Genomic DNA, 16338 nt, shown 5'->3' on the forward strand with positions numbered 1-16338 from the left:
CATAATCATACCGCCAGGGAGGTTAAGGAGCGGATCCGCGCGGCCGGGATAGTGCGACTTCCGGGCGACGGTAGCGTGACCTTCACCGTCGGGCTGCATTAAGAAATAGAAAATCGCGCGACCTCCACCGAAAAAAGGTTATGGCAGGCGAGCGACGGGCGACATGGAGCTGTACATTAAGACAGCTCCATTGAAAATCATGACCAGCAGAGGGGAGCAACCTCTGGGGACCAGCCATACAACAGAGGGGAAGACTGGAAATGAGGAATAAGGTATTTCATCCTATTCATCACAACCTAAACTAGAAGATACTATAAAGAGTAAGAGTAATAGCTGTAATCATATGTGATAATACTACCCTATTGACACTAATACATGTGTGTGAAGATCTTTGCATTTGCTGAGCTGTGTTACATCTGACTGCCACCAGAGATGGACTGTGGACCCCATTTCACCTTTATGATAAGTGGAGGGTACAGAACTTGTTGGCTACATGCAACTTCAAGAGTTTGCTTTCATCTGATACAATTACTGGAGCACAGGTGGCATTTACATAAAGGTTTATCCAGTCACTCAGAGAATCAGGAACCTGTCTAGGGAAAAATGATCTGCCTCTATCCTAAAGATTTGCAGCAGTTCTTGTCAGTGTTAATGAGCCCTGTAGCTACAGCGGTTCTGGTTTTGCTGCAGATTTATCACAACAACGGTAACAGTTTTTCACTTATACTTTTAGGAAGAGGGAGTTCCATGTGTTATGTTGGTAGAAGATAGGGGAGTTGACAACTATGTGATCTGCAACATTATCATAAATCTATTTCATGAAATGTATCACTGTTTCTGTGTACTGCACTACTTAGCTGTTTGGCAAAGTTGATATATTGATCCCAGTGATTTTATTCTGACTTTTTCTTTTCCTGTCTAGTGATCTGTCAAGCCTTTCTAATGTGGCGGTAAAAGAAGAGGAAGGCCACGAATACTATAATGAGTTACCAGGAAAGGAGCCCCCTGCTGGAGGGGTACTTGATAAAAGAATGAAAGTTGAAACAACAGGATTCAGCCTTGACTCTGATGAGCAAAACTCAAAGGTAAACTCTGCCTGATTTTACATGAACTATTTTTATTTTAAATGATTACAAGAGTAAAATGGGGAAGCAAATATGTACATTTTTATATCTGTATATATTATCTATCTATTTACTGTATATACAGTATACAGAGTTCAGACATAAAGTGCCCTTTAGTTTTCACCATTTTTATATAAAAGGTGCTCTTACTAGTATATTTTATGATATAAATTCACATGATATAATCTACACTAGGAATAGCATGCCATGGGCCTGATTTACTAAAGTGTGAAATGAGGTGAAGTGCACCCCTGTGTATTACTGGATGTCTGAAGTACTTACAGGTTCACTTTCTTTCTCCTCACTTCATACTTTAGTAAATTAGCCTTCTCAGCTCCCACTTTAAGTACCCTTGGCACACATTCTTATTGTAGGACTGCTGTAAAACATTAGGCCTGATTTCACACTTGTAATCACTCAGAATCTCCAGAGTATGCAGAGAGACTGACAACCAATCAGGAGTCTCCACTAGAGTGAAAATCTCTGTTGTGAAAGACTTACATGACTACCTTAATGGAAGGTGTAGACATAGGATCAAGAATGCATCAAGTCTCTCCACAAGAGAATATGGATTTAGATGTGTGATTCTCTTAAACTGGCCATACACCTTACAAATTATCTGCAGATTTTCTATGGTCAGATGGAAAAGGTGCAACCGATTCCTCCATCTACACTTACCTGTGTGGATGGAGTAATCTCCACCTGGGCCAATCTGTTGCACTTTTTCCATCTGACCACAGAAAATCTGCAGATAAATTGTAAGGTGCATGGGCACCTTTAGATTTCAGTTTATAGGTTTTCCTCCCAATGGCAGCTGATGCTGCTGAGTTAGGGCAAGTAGCAATCAGAGTTCTGCTGCTGACAAAGGTTAGACATAACGGTAAAAGGCACAAACATGGAGTAGACTGAGGCCAGAGCAGGTGTTTTTTTAGACAGCAGAAATAAGAATGTGATAGTGCAAAAGTATTATTAGCTTACAAGTCAAGAATAAGCATTGGCAATCCATAAAGATATAAAAGCCCAACAATACCATCCGTGAATTCAGCAGAAGTCCTGACCTCCCTGCATCTCGGCTGTATTCCGCTTGGGAATAACTGAAGTGCAGGTTGATGGGTGGCGTGAAGCCGTGAAGCAGAGGAGGTACCTTCTGGATTTAGCGCCTAACAAAGAAATCAGCGAGCATCATATTACCTCCGAAAGGAGTATTGACTGTAACATGACATGTTTCCGTGCACTATTCTGCCAAAATATCATATGTAGTTGCAGGGGCGTCCCGAGGCTGGGTGTCACCCGGAGCGGTTACCGGGTGACACCCCGTTGTGATGTCATCCCCTCCTCTCTCTGCCGGCATCCATCACCAAGATGGCCACTGGCAGGTATCAGTAAGATGAATAAGATGACGTCACGCGCATGCACGGCGATCATATTGATACCTGCTGGAGGGGACAGTCACCCGGCGGGATAAGGTATGCCGCCGGGTCCCCTCCTCTCTCCCGAGACTATCGGGCTCCTGGTCCATGACCGAGTGCCCGACTTTTCAGAAGGGTTGACACCAAAATGATTGTCAGTCATTTTGGTGTCACTTTGGTGTCACCCTTCCAAGCAGAGTCGGCAAGGAAAGCAGAGTTGGGAGAAAAGGAGAAGAGAAGAGGGGGTTGGGGGATCACAGATAATGGGAGAGAAAGGGAGGAGAGGGTATGCCAGGGTCGGTCCTCGTGGGTAAAGGCAATCGACTGGATTAGGTACTCCGATGAGCGCTCACCCAAGCAGCCTTTTCTTGTCAAATGCAATTATTATTCAATGCAGATGTTTGTGTTCAAATGGAATGAGCCCTTAGACATATGATATAAACGTATTATGTTTTCTGTGTTCTGAAAAATATCTTGATTAATTTCCAGGTGAGTTACATGAAAAGTGTCAACGTATATGAAAACTGCTTAGAGAACGAGAAGACTGTAGGTAAGATATGTTTAATATTCTGCACACTGCATCTTTCCCTTCCCGTGTGTTATTGAATTGGAGAAATCAGAAATGTCTATAGCCTGTTTATGTTCTTTGTGATTCAACAATGACAAAATATTTGAATTGAATGAATCCTAGAAACACAGATTCCTCTCTTTTTTTTCCGTAGGTCTTTCTGATCAGGATGTGACAACAGGTCGAGAAGAACTTTTTGATGATCCATCTTACATAAACACAGTGCCAAAAACACAAAGTCCAGATAAAACTCAGGTTTCCAGGAAAGCCTATATAAATTCAGGTTTGCAAATTAGTATATATTTTATTCTTATGCGGATATTTACATAATTAAATCATGTATGATTTAGGTTGCCTGTTTTTTTCTTTCATAGTATATGAAAATGTTTATTTAATAACAGCTTAAAGTGACATTAAAGGCTTTTTTTTCCCCTCACCCCAACGTTAATTAAAACACTTACCTTAAATGATGTCTCTTAATCCGATCTTCTTCTTCTTTCCTGATGTTTTCAGCCTTCTTTCCAGGGCTGCGGCGGGTGTCCAATCCAGCGCTGACTCCTCTGGGCTTGCTGGCACTTCCTGTCCCACGGTGTCTGCATGCGGATGCACGCGTCCATAGACTTACCTTGCGTCCCTCCTCGCGTCCCAGCCGAAAATGTGAACTGCGCATGCGCCGCCCCAATATCCTTTGCGGACGCCCGAGAATTTTCACATTTTCGGATGGGAGCGCGCGGGTGAAGACACAGGTAAGTTTAAACCACAGTTAAAGCGTTTTTTGTTTTTTTAAACATTTTTTGCATATATCTACTGCTTTCTAGCAGTAGATATATGCAAAAAAAGCTGAGGGTTTAGAAACACTTTAAAGTGTAAATATAGGAAAAATAAAAAATACATTATGTAAATAAAGCAGCATTTTTTGAGTCCTTCACGTAACATAGCTTTATTACCTATTAATCCTGCCAGCAGATCCATTATTTTTCCACTTCCAGTAACAGGTCAAGCTGTCCAGTAAAAGTGGAGTTACAGAGTTGGAATAAAACCATATAGCACATGGCGGTGCTTAGAACGGTCAACTTTTATTCATATTACTTAAACCTGCATCCTAGAGAAAACAAGCATTAGCTGGCTTAAGGCTTGAATTTTTTTGCCTCTTATATAAAGTCCCTCACTTAAAGTTTATTTAAACCCCCATGTCCTACCCCAACCACACACCTTAACTACTCCACCATATTAGAAAACATCCACAGGACCATCCAGACCCTTGACAAAGTGAATTAACAAATTCACAGGAATATTTTCAGTCCTTTATTATGACGAATCACTGTCTATTATCTCATTTTAGGTTGTATCATAATACCGTATGTATTACTCTGGGCTGACCATGCTGCTGTTCAGTGTGTAATATAAGGTGTATCTTCAATGGAAACTCATATCAGGCACTTCTGAATAGCTGAAATGTAATAAGATATATTTTAATAAACAATGACAATTTGACTTAGAATTTCCTAATAATCCAAAATGTATTTCAATTTACAGTACAGGAAAAACCTGACAGCTTCCCAGTTTTTGCAAAGCAACATAATATTGAATCATCCACAGACATCTTTTAACTTAAATTGTAGAATTGCAGTTCTCCAGACTGTAGAGCCAAAGGAAATCTCACCGCTCCAATTCCTTAGCCACCATCAGGACTCCCCAGGTGCTGGTCCAATAGGTGCGTCTCCACCTTAGAATGCAGCAGTATACGAACAGACCGCACTATCCAGAGAATTCCAATACTGCAGACTTTATTAAAATTCACAGCAAATCCAGTATATCAGTGAAAAAGTGTGTAAAGCTACAAATGCCAGCACTGCACCCCCCCAACCAACTACAACCTCTAACTTCTCCAGACTACTTGGACTGTTTATGTATGTCTCAGTTTAGTTAATTTGTAATAAAAAAAAAAATCAAATGAAAGTAGTTGTTAGGGAGGACAGAGGATCTCAGTCATACACTTGGGGCCACTGTGCCCATTCAAGTGATTGAAGGGCTGACAGCAGCCACTGGACAGATTGCATCCAGGGACAAGCATACATCCAGATCCACAGGTAATTGTTCCGTATACAATTACATGCGGACAGCCGCGGACAGTCACAGACAGATGCAGCCACTGCCAGCTTGTCATTAACTTGAATGGGCACACCAGCCGCATCTGTACGGGCCCATTTGGGATTCCCAGGAATCCCCAGATGCACAAAAAAGGATGTATCCTATGGGTTAACAGTTGACCAGTAACTGTAGTCTCTTTGGCCAAGGTTTCTTTAATCTCCAATTTATATATTCTCACCAATAGCAATCTGTGTAAGTGTGAACCAAGAAAGCAATATGCAAGTGAAAATAATGCCCAATACCTGATTGTCATTGATACACAGTTAGTCAGTTGTCATCGGTCAGAGCTGCATACAGAAAGCCAAGGCCAAGTCCCCTCCACCTCACTCCCTCCTCCTTTTCCCCTTCTCCTTTTTTAGGCTGGTCAAGATGACTGCTTCAACCAGCTGACAAAAACATACAACACAGGAAAAAAAAAGAATCCAGATAAACAATATATACCCTATTGCAGGAAGTGGAAACATAACAGATCTATTGTCAGGAGCAACAAGTAATAAAGCTATATAGAGGGGAATCAGAAAAAGAAAATGCTGCCTAGCGCTAGCGACAGACTACATTATATATTACATATTTTATTTAGCACATACTTCTACTTTATTACATATGATGACAGATTAGCTAAAGTTAATTTGATATATAAGGCATTCAGTTCATATAGCTTTTCATTCAAAATGTTCACTAAAAATGTGTTTCTGCTGATTAGATCTCCAGAAAGCTTGGTTACAGACTAATGCGGCCATACAAAACCTGTGAAGGAAAAGCAGTTTAACCTTTGCATACGGAAAGACTTCTTCACAATTACAGCTGTGAAAATGTGGAATAGACTTCCTCAGGAGCTAGTTCTAGATAGTTCAGTTAGCTGTTTTAAAAGAAGTCTGGATGCATTCCTAAATGCACAAAATGTTACTAGATATTAACAGGGAATATCCGATTGCTTTATGAAATCAGGAAGGAATTTTTTCCCTTGTTGCAGCAAATTGAACCATGCTTTATAGGGGTTTTTTGCCTTCCTCTGGATCAGCTGTGAGTAACTGTGGGCATAGCGTTATGTTTTAGGAGGTTTTTCTTTTTTTTCTTTTCTTTCTTTTCTTCTCTCTGTAGGTTGAACTTGATGGATTTGTGTCTTTTTTCAACCTGACTATGTAACTATGTAACTATTGTATGTTATAGGTGATGATTTTATTTTCTTTATTTTGTAATTAAAGTGACTCTTGATCCTGGGTACCTATGTGAAAGTGGAAAGCTACCTGTCAGCAGCTCCATACAAAGAGAAGAGTGGTTTCATGGCAGAATGAATCGAAATGTAACAGAAAGCCTCCTCCTTCATGATGGAGATTTTCTGGTTCGAGAGAGCACTACTTCCATTGGTCAATATGTATTAAGTGGATTACACGAAGGACACCCGAAACATCTGCTGTTGGTGGACCCAGAGGGAAAGGTAAACACCTCAGTTTACAGGTGTATACTAAAACACAGAAGTAAAGATAGATTGGGAGATACAACCTCAAAGCTTAAAGTTTAGTTACACTTTTTCCTCTAATGAAGTGTGTCCCATGTTCTTCTGGCTGCTCCTTAGTGTAGAAATCTTTCCTCCAATGATGTCAGATACTCCCCACAGTGATGATCGTCTGGCATTGCGGGGGTTAAGATCAGCAGTTGCGACAGTGAGCCATTGTTGCATGCTCCCCTTTCTCCTCTCTCACCCATTCACAGAACTAGTAGTATTTTGTGTTCTGTGAATGGAGGACGTGTGGATGAATACCAGGACCTGTCGCCTCCAAGCAGAGAACACTTTGCATTGTGGGAAAGCTTGTGGATGCAAGAACAGCTGCTGCATTTGTTGGAATACATTAGTAGCTCATTGATTTATTTTACTTGTTGTCTGCAGATTTCTTTAAACATTTCATAGATCTGATCATTCCATAATTCACATTTTCAAATACAGTTGCAGGGCCAAGCTATACATTTATTCTCATTTGCTCCCTTTTGGTGTAATTATACCATTGAAAGTTTTTTGCTACACCTGTTTAAAAAAACAAAAACAAACTTTCTTTGTGCTTTGCCTCTGCTTACTGGTATCATTTAGCACTTTTCCCCAGCTTTCTATGTGGACTACAAGACACTACGCCCATGACATGAATATGAGGAGAGTAGGAGAAGGTGTTATGTAGTCATGCCTAGGGCAACAACGCTGTCCCTCCTTTGATACAGTACAGTTTTATTAAGGGCTACCTGTGGGGCTATAAAATGATGATGTTCTCGTGTCCACATTATTGTTATTCTGTTGGTGAATAATGGCTCATTCACACCACCAGGACTGGATTTACCATTAGGAAGAGTAGGCATGTACCTACAGGTGCCGTCCATAGAGTCTGATGCGGATAGGCGTTTCAGGCAGCCGTACGCGACGCCAGAGGCCTTCTCAGACTAAACAGATTTTAATTCGTGCCTACAGGCATCCAAAATGGAAATCTTGCCCTGCACACCACCCCACGTGCTAAAATGTGTACTGGCTGGTGTCTGTTGTAGAATGCGGTGCAATGAGCTGTTACAACTCATCTTTTATTAAAGTACAGTTGTCCTTTAAGTAAACACCCCACCCCCCGAGTGCAGCCTGCCTGATAAAATACTTACCTTCCCCACTTCCGTATACTTCACTGTGTGGTCCTGCCCAACCTCTACAAGGAAAACGTCCTAGCCGGGTCCTCTTCCTACTGCGCATGTGCATCTTTGTATTGTAGTAGTATTGTATGAAAGAAGCCTGTTCATACACATTTGACCTGCTTCTCCTTCCTGGAATCTTGGTCTGAATCAGTCAGCAGAAATTTCTAAGATAATTCTTGGAGCGCCACATGCACACCTCCCCTGCCGCACTGTATGTTATGGTTTCATCCGCCAGCCACCTAATCACTAAAGGACACATTGGTGACATAGGGACCTACAGATGGAATGACAGCACAAGTTGAGGTGTGTCGAATGCAAAGATTCTGCTGGCTGCTTTGCTCTGTAATGGAGTGAAGTGTTTAGTTTTAACTGGCTTGTACTTTAAAAACTATGTGCCAGCACAGACTATAAACAGGAACACAAATATATATTCAGTACATTTTCTTTTCTTTTTCTTTTCAGCTCAAATGTAATATTAGGGCAATACTGAATTATGGCCACTAGATGGAGCAGAGGAGCATACTAAAGAAGTATTTCTTTCCTGTGCTTTTCAGCTCCATCTAATGGCGGAATGGGGAATTTTCCCTATATTGCATTCGACCTGGAAATAAAATATGCTTTAACATTTGTTTTTGCCTCAATTTGTACAGAACTAATGTACATGCAATTCTGCAGCATCAATAATTCTGCGAATGGTCTATAAATCAATGCCATCATTTTGATTTTGTATAACTCTAACACACATAGATTGAAGCAATAATGTGAGTTTCTTTTTCCTAGGTGAGGACTAAAGATCATATTTTTGAAAATGTGAGTCATCTAATTAAGCACCATGTTGAAAATGAATTACCTATTATATCATCTGGAAGTGAACTTTGTCTGCGGCAGCCAGTAAAAAGGCAGGAAAGATTGCAATCTCAATTAGAATGAAAAGATTTTCTAACATGTGCGTAAGATATGTACATGAAAGTAAACACTGCTTACTAGACCTGTATAAATTAGAGACATACATAATAAATACATGATTTTTCCTTTTATATGTTAAAACAAAGGTTTTCCTTTTATATGTTAATGTAATTTGCATTCTGGAAATCTGTCAAAGAACTTTTGGCTCGACAAATGCCCTACAAGCTGTCAGTATTCAACAGAAAAATATACATGCAAATACTTGAAAGCACAACCCCCCACTAATTGTACATTAGAGTCAGCCAGAATGAATGCTATGTGCCTTGGAATGAAAACTCTTAGCAGGGTAAATGTTTTATGTCTGTGTAAAGTATGTCAGTATGCCGTATCAGCCCATTAATGGGCCACATACAAAAGTCGATGTTATGTAATGGAAACATATTCGAAGCAGGTGTACTTCATTTAGGATGTACATACATTTTTAACAGCTGTAAAGTTCCTCTTAAAATGTAATTGCAAATATATATTTTATTAACAGTAGTATTTTTCTTTGATATTGAACATATACATTTATGTGCCATTGCAATATAGTACAGAGATGTTTTATTTTAAAGAATAGAATCTCATTTGTGCTTATTAACCATGTGCCATATAAGCATCAGCCACACTTTGGAAAGACTCTGAGTCATATGGGACCCGGCTGGTCCTAGCTGTATCATTTTTCTTTTAATTATTCCTTCTAACGTAAGCAATATGGTTGCCATTTTATGCTGGGTAGATGATACAATCGGTCAATATAATGATTGTTTTAATTAAAGAATCTAATTCTTCAAAAAGGATTTGCTTTAATGCTGGCCACACATGTTACAATGATTTATCGTTACGTGTACAACCAGCTTTAGATGTTATATATAAATAATACATTTCCTCTCAATTGCTGTACTGGTAAAGATCTGTGTAACCAGGGGTCACCTGGTAGGAAATGGGGGACATTTCCCTCTCCCTATCATTTCCAGATTAATAAAATAAATACTGTATACAGTATGTTTGTGTGTAATATATATATATATATATTTAATATATGGACTTAAGAGTGTAGGGTGTATTATATAACGATGAGATATTAAACAGAACTATTACAAGGAAACTGCATTACTTTCAAAGACTGACATCAGGCTTTACTGTTAGGTTTAAAAAGGAACCTTTGCCTCTGTTTCTGAAGCTTCTAATAAGTCAGCCTTCTACACCATTACTTTTAGGCGATAGCAGAGCTGTAGATTTAACAGTTTAATTCACAGCTGAAATAATGTAAATGCATATGTAAATAGTTTTAGCTGCCAAAAAATGTTTCTCAGCCAGCCTTGTGATCCAGACACCCGTGCCAGATAGCACAGCCTTGTCAGTGATGTCACTCTTCTCCAGTCCAGTAAAAGTGAATCTGTAACCAGATAAGTATGACAACCACTATTTACCCAGAATAAGCATTCAGAACGGGTGTTTTGTATCTACATGCTTGTTCCAGGTCAGGTGCAGCTGCATGTAAACACAGGGGCGGGGTAGTTGTACTGACATCATTTACCTTATACGGCCACATTATGTAAATGTAACCAAATATAGGTAGGTAGCCATGTAAGGTCAATGATGTCACTGTGTCCCGCCCCTTTTCTTATGTCAGGCTGCGGGCAGGGAATTCCCCACCAGCAGCTCATTGGGTGGCACAGAAGAAGCTTCCTTCCGTGTTTGGAAGGGGCTCCTTCCTGGTTCGGAGGAGCTCAGTTTGGACTGGGTCCGGTCCGAACGGGAGCTCATCCCTATTTAATACTTAATGAGCAATGCCAATTTCAATATTTCTGTCTACATGAGTTTATTCAAACAATAAAGCTTCCCCATTAACCCACCGCCCAACATATTGATTGGACAATGAAGGAGCAGCAGCCCACAGGTAAGGTCATTGCTGTGTTCTCATCTCCAGTGTTATTCTGCCCATACACCTTACGAATATTAACCGATTTTCGTATGCTATCACGTTTTCGTCCGATATTCGTAAGTTTGATGGGCACAACCGCGAATACTGTACAATCAATCGACTTTTGACTAACCAGCAGGTTAAAAAACTTTGCTCGATCGTACGATTTTCGCAAGGTTGGTGGCGTTTCCATACGTCAAAATTCGTACGATTAACACTGCACATGCGCAGACGAAAATACGTGCGGTCGATTTCCGCAATGCGTCCAGGTGCTTTTCTGTTAATTACTGCTGATTCAACCTTGCGATAGGATGGGGCCGCCGTACGAAAAATCGTACGACGGTTCGATCATCGGACGAAAAGTTTTATCTGATGATCGCAAAGGTGTATGGGCAGCTTAAAACTGACGTCACAGCAAACCTACAGTTCTGGCCCTCCCTCTGATTTGAAGAGGGGTAATATAAAGATAAATAGAGGTACAAACTGAAAATATGTTTTAATTAATACATAACTGGATGAAATGTTGTTTTTTATGTGCCTACAGTTCTGCTTTAACATCAAACGGCCTCAAATCTACCATAATGCTGTGATAAAATGGGCCTGTGGCTGGAATGTTTTGCTCATATTTCACTATAAAACATATACAGTATAAGATATGTTTTTTCCGTAAATGCAGTGAAGTATTTCTGAATGCACATGCACGATTAAGCCCTAAACTATTCAATGTGGTCATCGGGGCTGGATTTTCCAATACACTGGGCCTTTTCCTATAACCGGAGAGGCAAAAAGACGGCTTTCCCGTTGTGGAAAAAAAAATGTTTTTTACATTATCGGTAAAAATACGAGTCTCTCAGAAGCTTATTGAGACCTTGTAATGATATTATACGTCAGGCTAAGAGTAGTAAAAGAAGGAAAACATAATAGACATTAATAGTAACCTGTCCTACATAGGCTACATAGGCTGCCACTGCTGACCTCTTTCTGAAAATGCAAGTTGCCTGGCTGACTTGCTGATCGTCTGGCTTTAAAGTACAGCTAAAGGCCCGTTTGACAGTCTAAACAAGTACAAATCCAGTGACTATGTAATGTACAAAACCTCATTAAGGAAACAAAACCCCTTCCTTTACCTTCCCTGACTGAGCCAAATCTTCCTTCATTTGTGTCTCATGTACTCCCCCCTTCCAGACACTGCAGCTCTTCTCACTGTGAGCTGCCTGTAACAGCTTCTCATCTCACTGTAGTGCAACAGACATGGCCCACATGGGAGTGGCAACTGTGCTCTGAATTCAGGAGCAGTGCAGCATTGTTGCCACCCCATCACAGGAAGCTGCATTAGGTAGACTTCACTGGCAGGATCAATGGGTATTCATATGACTGTACAGGTGGACTAAGAGCAAACTGTAGGTGCAGACACACTCACATTTAGGTGCTTAAACACATATTCTTTTTTAATGGGAGGCTATAGTTGTACTTTAGAATATTCCGAGTCACTGTCCTGGAACAGGTATATAAACTAGGAGATACTAGATACAAATTCTAATATTAGCACAATTTTAAATAGGTGTATGACAGCTACTGAAAAATGAGATCTTGTGAAATTGTGTTCTGTAGATTGTATTGCATATACCTCACTGGGGCCACCAAGATGGTTTTTTTTAGCCCATGGTTGGGCACAGTCTCTCATTCAAGTCCTGTGCCTAGCAGACTGCACCCTTTCTCCCTGTGGACATCCTTCAGTGGGGGCAGCCACATTTTACAGATCAGTCATGTGACTTACGGTTTTGATGACCGCACTGCTCAGGAGTACTTCTGATTACGGGCTGTTTAAATTAACAGGTTAGACTGAGTCCTGAGTGACTTAAAACGCTCAAGATTTTCCTAGGTGAAAGTGTGGAAGGGGTGTGCATTGATGTCGGCATTGGAACAGGGGGAGGAGCTACCTGATGACTTTATAGCAAAGTCGATATTTGCATACAACTGTGAAGGCAAATAACCTGTACAGGTAAACAATCAAATAGATTTCACAAACGTCATGCTTTTCACCCGCTGCTGCTTGTTGACAATTGCTGTGTTGCAATTGAAACGTTTGGGACCGGTCTACTTTCAGCGGCTGCATTCTTGTTGCAGGTTATTGACTGAAGCTGGCGTTACACTAATAGATTTCTCTATCCACACTATACAGAATGAAATAAAACAAATCTCCCCCAGGATATTAGATTCTGGCGCTAGTCGCTGTCAGAATACCCGAGGAGTTCAGAACTGTTCGGCCATCAATTTTCGGCCCGGCTCCTTCTACAAAAGCTGATTGAGTAATTGACTTTTGGTGAGCCGGCAGGGCCACACACCGAATTTTAAAATTCTAACAGTGGCGAGCTGTAGACTTAATTGAAACGACTAATATTTTCAGATGGAAGGTGGCATCGGCAACCTCTGTATTTGTCTCATGACGATATCCTATTCAGTGTTGTCCTTCTACCCAACATACCCAACAGCAGGACCCTCATTGTACCAATGTTAGGGCACACACAGCCTGTGCTTTCACATATGCTATCATTCATATAGAACTCTTATACCAGAAATGATCAATCTACCAGCGTTTGCCCACAGCAGAGCTTATATGAGGGGTTTGAGGAGGACAAAACCTTCTGTGTTGCTATACTGTATATACATTGAAATACAAGTAAAGTCTCTGCAAGTTTAATATTTCTATTATAACCCCATTGGAAAAACAATGTGCTATGTTATGAAAAGCCTTGATTTGGTGTGCAGTAATTCTGAACAATATGCATGTGTGTAACAATGTTATTTCTTGCAGACACTATAAGGGCATTTTTAGGAGTATTTTGTTTAGTCTAGTATGTTTCTTATCAAGTAGGATTTCAGAATATGTGTGTATCCACCTTTTCATTTGAATGCCATTATTTTCAATAAACACAATATTTGTATAAATATGATTGTTGAATGTTTTTCTGAGTTGCCGCTTTAGACTGATCCACCTTGGAGTGCCTTCTGTCTTCCCTAAGAAATAAACACAGCCGCATACCTCTAATGTGAAGAGGGCTCCTTATAAAAAAGGAGGGGGACTCTGGTGTGAAAGGGCTCCTAATGTAAAGGGGGGACTCTGATGTGAAAGGGGTCCTAATGTGAAGGGGGGACTCTGATGTGGAAGGGCTCCTAATGTGAAGGGGGGACTCTGATGTGAAAGGGCTCCTAATGTGAAGGGGGATTCTGGTGTGAAAGGGCTCCTAATGTGAAGGGGTGACTCTGATGTGGAAGGGCTCCTAATGTGAAGGGGGGACTCTGATGTGAAAGGGCTCCTAATGTGAAGCAGGGACTCTGATGTGAAAGGGCTCCTAATGTGAAGGGGGGACTCTGATGTGAAAGGGCTCCTAATGTGAAGGGGGGACTCTGATGTGAAAGGGCTCCTAATGTGAAGGGGGGACTCTGATGTGAAAGGGCTCCTAATGTGAAGCAGGGACGGACTCTGATGTGAAAGGGCTCCTAATGTGAAGGGGGATTCTGATGTGAATGGGCTCCTATTGTGAAGGGGGGATTCTGATGTGAATTGGCTCCTATTGTGAAGGGGGGACTCTGATGTGAAAGGGCTCCTAATGTGAAGGGGGAACTCTGATGTGAAAGGGCTCCTAATGTAAAGGGGGGACTCTGATGTGAAAGGGCTCCTAATGTGAAGGGGGGATTCTGATGTGAAAGTGCTCCTAATATGATGGGTGGACTCTAATGTGAACGGGGGACTCTGATGTGAAAGGGCTCCTAATGTGAAGGGGGATTCTGATGTGAAAGGAGGGGGATTCTGATGTGAAAGTGCTCCTAATATGAGGTGTGGACTCTAATGTGAAGGGGGGACTCTGATGTGAAAGGGATGGCTCTGATGTGAAGAGGGTTCATAATGTGAAAGGCTGACTTCTGAGGTACTGGACTTGACTTCTAGACTATGTTGTTCATCTCCGCCCTGCACGTTACATCACCACAGACTTCGTCAGGGTCTTTTTTCTGATGCGTTATGCCAAATCTTTACCTTTAAACCGAGTTCTGTTAATACAAATAGCTATCACTCACTGTCTTTCTGTATGTAACAAAATATCATCCAGCTTTCTGCGTTAGGCCCCCTTTTACCTGGCCATATGCAGACTTTGGTGGACCGTGTACTTTCCATTTCAACATTTGTATTGTTTTATACAAGAACAAGAAAATGTAAGACAATATCAGCAAAACCAAGTGGAGGACCCTGCACCTTTCTTCAGTCTCCACTTCTAGCTCATACCTCTTGCTTGCGCTTTCTGAATAGATATCTGGTGAGTGCATTTGAAAGCAATAAGGAGAACGGAGTCACCTGAGATTGAGGATTAATCACATCATTTATTTAAATCTATTGGGACTTGGCACTTTTTGAACTTTTCTCAACATTTGTATTGCATGTGTTTATGAATAATCAATATTTTACATTTATTCTTTATTGGCTTTGCACAGATTGCTTTTATATCGGTTCTAGCAAATATAGGCATAGTGCAATACAGGAGGTATTTGTACAGTTTACTGTAATGTTCCCCAACCGAGCAGCACATACTTACCTTCCCTACATTCCCCTTCTGCTCCACCCAGCTACAGGAAGCAGATAATGTCAGCCCATTGCACAACTGGACCACACACAAGGCTGACTATCTCCAAGCCTATGTGAAAAGCAGGACCGATCAATCATCCAGCGCCAGCACTGTCACAATTCAACATATTTCTTGAATGGAGGGCATCATGAGCCCATGGTGCCCGGCAATACAAGTACAGTGATGCAGAGGACGGCACTGGTGATATCAGGTCACTGAGCATTATTAAGGATCACTCAGCCCCAGAGAGGAGGCAAAGAAGACCCTGAAGACATCTGAAGCCCAAACTTTATATTTCACCTTGGATAGAGTAGAGGAGGTTTATATTTGGGGATGTACCAATACTGGTACCAGTATTGGTATGGGTGCCGATAACGAGTACTCATGCTCGCCCAAATGCTCTGATACCTTCCCTGATACCAGAACTTCCGGTCAGAGGAAAATTTCCTCTGACCTGCAGTGCCGTAGGGGAACATGGAGCTGGCTTCCCGGGCAATCAGGAAGCAATGACCTGCCTCCCTGATTGGCCGGGAAGCCGACTTCATGGTGATTGGCTGGAAAGCCGGCTTCCAGTCCAATCAGCATCGAGCCGGCCGAACAGCTGGCTAGATGTTGATTGGCTGGAAAGCCGGCTTCCTAAGCCATCAGCATGGAGCCAGCTTCCCGACCAGTCAGTAAGCTGAGAGGCAGGTCATTACTCGCTGCCTGGCTTGGCAACCGGTTCAATGCTGATTGGCTGGGAAGCCGGTTTCCCGGCCAATCACAATTCAGCAGGCCAAACAACATGGAGACGGCTTCCTGGGCAATCAGGAAGCCGGGCTGCATGTGATTGCCCGGGAAGCCGGCTCCATAACAGCGGAAGCACCTGTGTCAGTACTCGGTATTGGCAAGTACCGAAAGCAAAATATTGGTACTCATCCTCAATACCGGT

The 16338-nt window shown here is 41.5% G+C and overlaps 1 protein-coding gene across 1 annotated transcript in view; it reads left to right on the forward strand.

Annotated features, from left to right (window-relative positions):
- Positions 1-8911, forward strand: part of SHC4 (SHC adaptor protein 4) — a 63909-nt gene extending 54998 nt beyond the window's left edge. Inside the window, exons 8-12 of the mRNA XM_018562901.1 lie at positions 923-1085; positions 3023-3083; positions 3256-3384; positions 6458-6690; positions 8697-8911. Of these exons, the coding sequence (XP_018418403.1) occupies positions 923-1085; positions 3023-3083; positions 3256-3384; positions 6458-6690; positions 8697-8846 (736 nt within the window). The 3' untranslated portion in view covers positions 8847-8911. The remainder of the gene's footprint in view (positions 1-922; positions 1086-3022; positions 3084-3255; positions 3385-6457; positions 6691-8696) is intronic.
- Positions 8912-16338: the final 7427 nt, after the last annotated feature.

The sequence above is a fragment of the Nanorana parkeri genome, unplaced genomic scaffold (assembly GCF_000935625.1).
Source record: "Nanorana parkeri isolate BGI_ZX_2015 unplaced genomic scaffold, ASM93562v1 scaffold611, whole genome shotgun sequence".
Lineage (NCBI taxonomy): Eukaryota > Metazoa > Chordata > Amphibia > Anura > Dicroglossidae > Nanorana > Nanorana parkeri.